Source organism: Borostomias antarcticus, assembly GCF_949987555.1.
Source record: "Borostomias antarcticus genome assembly, chromosome: 8".
In the NCBI taxonomy this organism is placed as follows: domain Eukaryota; kingdom Metazoa; phylum Chordata; class Actinopteri; order Stomiiformes; family Stomiidae; genus Borostomias; species Borostomias antarcticus.
Window position 1 is genome coordinate 7,576,538 of NC_140241.1, and position 4,081 is coordinate 7,580,618.

The 4,081-nt window shown below is 46.7% G+C and overlaps 1 protein-coding gene across 1 annotated transcript; it reads right to left on the bottom strand.

Annotated features, from left to right (window-relative positions):
- Nucleotides 1-1,872: 1,872 nt before the first annotated feature.
- On the bottom strand, nucleotides 1,873-3,525 carry fzd1 (frizzled class receptor 1; the record flags this gene model as incomplete). Its single annotated transcript, XM_084442429.1, has 1 exon — nucleotides 1,873-3,525. One exon carries the CDS (start codon nucleotides 3,523-3,525, stop codon nucleotides 1,873-1,875), a length of 1,653 nt encoding a protein of 550 aa, XP_084298555.1.
- Between the last annotated feature and the right edge of the window lie 556 nt (nucleotides 3,526-4,081).

Genomic DNA, 4,081 nt, shown 5'->3' on the forward strand with positions numbered 1-4,081 from the left:
CTCCCACCTCACATTTAGCCAGAGTGCTGCATTTGATTAACAAACAATATGGGCTAGAGAGAGTTTAGCCTACTCCTCACTTTACAATTGACAGAGAAGCCTGGTGGAACCACAAATGTGAAATAGATTTCATCTTCTTGTATTTTCCTCAGAAATATGATAATGAATACAGTAATGCAAAAAAAAATCAAGATCAGATGTAATGTATATATAGGCTGTAATATATATATATATATATATATATATATATATATATATATATATAACTGTTTCAAACAAACAAAGACAATAGATATTACAAATCAACATGACAGTTTGTGCAAAGGTGGGACTTTTTATTCTTTTGAGAGTATTCAGTGTGGAATATATAAGACTGTTTCTATAAATATAAAGGTTCTCTTGATAACAAATAAATGCATAACCAACAGAATGGAAAAACAACAGGAGTCAAAGCCATGGACATGAAGGCCTCTTCTAAAGGGCCCAATGTGTTTAGGATCAAGGAAAGGCCAGCACCAGAACATTCTGACAGGAGCACACTAGAACACAGTAGATGAAGGGCATAGCCAGCTGGATTTATCTGGATTATCTGTGGGATTGACATCACTGTAGACAACATTGTACAGTAACACTTTCAACGGGAGTTGGGATCATTAAGTGCCCAAATGGACTCTGCCTTCAAAGAAAACAAAGAAACTTTCTTTGAACTAGGAAAAATAAATTATCATTATGCCACAGCCAATTGAAGTATTTATAATCCACAGGAATAAAGGAACATATCTGCATATTTAGAAGTTAACAGCAGTTGGGCAATACACACCCCATTTTGTGATGATTTGATACAAAAATATTGATTTCAAGGTCACAAATACATAATTATGTGATTGATTGATTGATTGAATTATTAGTCTTTCTATGAGCCAAGATGGGCTACAGCTTGTTCTGACAGGGCATGCTACACTAGTGCTGGTCCACTTGTGGGACAGGACAGGGCGGAGCGATGTGCAGCATTCTACATTTCCATAGCACTCTAAACAAAGGCACAGATAACATGAGACTACATGCCCTCTTGGACTGTTTGTTAGGATATTTAAAACACCATATTCAAGAGGTGTTGTGAATGATAATGGTGTTACCTAGTCTAATCACCAGCAGACAGCTTTCAACTTTGGTGTTTTTTTGTGCTTTATTTGGGGTAAAAAAAAAAGAAGAAAAAAGTTATTGTCTGTGCTTGAAGTATGGGGTATTAAAAAACAAGTTTTAGGGATGATTCACATCAGTTGCACATCTGAACCCAACCCTAAAATATATCTCCTTTCTATTCATAAAAAACATTTGATTGTTATCCTTCAGATCCCAGGCGTATGTGAATATGCTGAACAGTGGACACAAAGTACAGCCGATTAGCAGGGAGGGAGAAGAAGCCACGAGGAAACACTTGCCTTTCACGGGACACTGCCCAGAATTGGGCCAATGTTCAGAGGAGCAGTCCACTGATCAAAGAGACAAACAATCTTCTCCCAGCAGTGTCCAAGCCAATTTAGGTCATAAGACAAGACAGATCCTTAATGCTCAAATGCCCAGCTGGCGTTTACCATGATTAGATACAATTCCATTACAAAGTCCAAAAGTTTGAAAAAAGTTTTTTTTTGAACGAAAACGAGGAGAGAAATTTTAATCTTTAAATACAAATATATACTTACAAAAATCTCACAAAATGCTTTATGTACAATAAAAACATCATATACCCAATGAGTGTCTCTGGCAAGTCCAATTTTTTTTTTGTGTAAAAATCGATGATCATTCAGTCTGTCAGGGAAACAGAGTCTGTGGCCTAGCCCGGCGTCTAGCAGGGCCTCAGGGGCCGAGGCGTCAAACGGTGGTCTCTCCCTGTTTACTGTTGGCCAGTCTCGTATAAAACCTCCTCCAGGAGTTCAGCGTCTTGCCGGACCAGATCCAGAACCCGGAGGTGATACCCACGATCAGCGTCATCAGGTACTTGATCATGAAGACGGTGAAGTCGGGGCTCATGTTGGGGGTGTGGCGCGCCGGGCACGCCACCGCGTACGTCTTGCACGCCCGGCTGATCCACGTCTGCTCCCACTGCTCGCGGAAGGCCTGCTCGTAGAAGTAGCAGGCGATGACGATGGTGGCGGGGACGGTGTAGAGCACGCTGAAGATACCGATCCTCACCATCAGCTTCTCCAGCTTCTCCGTCTTGGTGCCGTCGTGCTTCATAATGGTTCTGATCCGGAACAGCGACACGAAGCCGGCGAGGAGGAAGGACGTCCCGATGAACAGGTAAACGAAAAGTGGCGCCAGGACGAAGCCGCGCAGCGCGTCCACGCTGTTGATGCCCACGAAGCACACGCCACTCAGCACGTCGCCGTCCACCTGGCCCACCGCCAGGATGGTGATGGTCTTGATGGCGGGCACCGCCCACGCCGCCAGGTGGAAGTACTGGGAGTTGGCCTCGATGGCCTCGTGGCCCCACTTCATGCCGGCGGCCAGGAACCAGGTGAGGGCCAGGATGACCCACCAGATAGAGCTGGCCATGCTGAAGAAGTACAGCATCATGAACAGGATGGTGCAGCCCTCCTTCTTGGTGCCCTGGACCACAGTCCTGTAGTCGTTATCAAACCTCTCGTTGCAAACCACCTTGTCCTCCAGGAGAAATCCAGCTATGTAGGCGATAGACACCATGGTGTAGCAACCCGACAGGAAAATAATGGGGCGCTCTGGGTAGCTAAAGCGCTTCATATCAACCAGATAGGTCAGCACGGTAAATAAGGTAGATGCGCAGCATAATACAGACCAAATGCCTATCCATATCCTGGCGAATTTTAATTCTTCTTCGCTAAAGTACATAACTCCGTGCGATCTCTTTGGCTCGCAAGGCGCGGCACAGTCATCCTGGCCAAGAAAACGGTAGTTCAGGTAAGGCGGCACTTTCAGAGAAGACGGACACTTGACCTGTCCTTTTGCATTCTTGTTGACATCGTACGGCGGCTCCGTTACGTCGGGGGTCGGATTGACCGGTGTACTTTTATCCGACACGTTCTGCCCGACGCACAGCTCGCCCGCTCCGTGAACCGGGAAAGACTCGCACGCGAGGCTGTCTGGCCACTGGAATCCAAATTTGTTCATGAGCGCCTCGCAGCCCTGCCTCGCTCTCTCGCACAGCGACCTGCACGGGGGGAGCGCCTGCTCCAGCACGGTGCACACGGGCGCATACATGGAGCAGAGGAAAAACTTTAAATCGGGAGAGCACTGCACTTTGACGAGTGGGTAAAACTGGTGTACCTCGAGCCCCGCGTCCTCCTGGTTGGTGTGCCCCAGCAAATTTGGCATGATGGTCTCGTTGTACGCGATGTCCGTGCAAAGGGGTATAGAAATGGGCTGGCAGAACCCATGCTCCGGTATAGACATTCCTCGATCACCGTACTGTCCGTTAATGCCACAAAATCCCAAACTCAACAACAGGGACACGGACAAAAGCATACGCGAGATTTGGTTGTAATCCATGGTGCAACATTTACGCACGGCCAAAGCCATAGTTTCTTTGCGGTTTCTTCCCAAACTAGCTGGCTCGCCAGCTCGCAAGCCAGTAGGCTACTTCCCCCGATTCCTTTCTTTGTTAGATTTTTCTTTTCGTGTAAATGTAGCTCTACTCCCAGTGTTAACTTCTGAGTTCTTCTCGCAGCTCCACCACAAGAGATCACGCTCTCCAAATATAAAGGCCTATAATATCCCGCAAACAGAATTTGTTGAGGAAATCCGCGTAATGCTACCGCAAGCCCGTATTCTGCGCTGCTGTAGACTACCGCTCAAGCTACCAGCCCGACGGATTGTGTCAGCGTCTCTCTGCGCTGTTCAAACCTGTTTCCAGGCGCCCTCCTGTCTCAGTGCGCTCACTCTCTCTCCTTCGTATGGAAAAATGGGCGGGACTAAACAGATGGCAAGATTCAGGGAAGGTCGACAATTTTTCATACTAGTGTGGGTGGGTGGTGGCTCTTCCACCGTGCATATTTTACAAATCCACCCGTCTCCATGCATATCTTATAAATCCACCCCTCTCTCT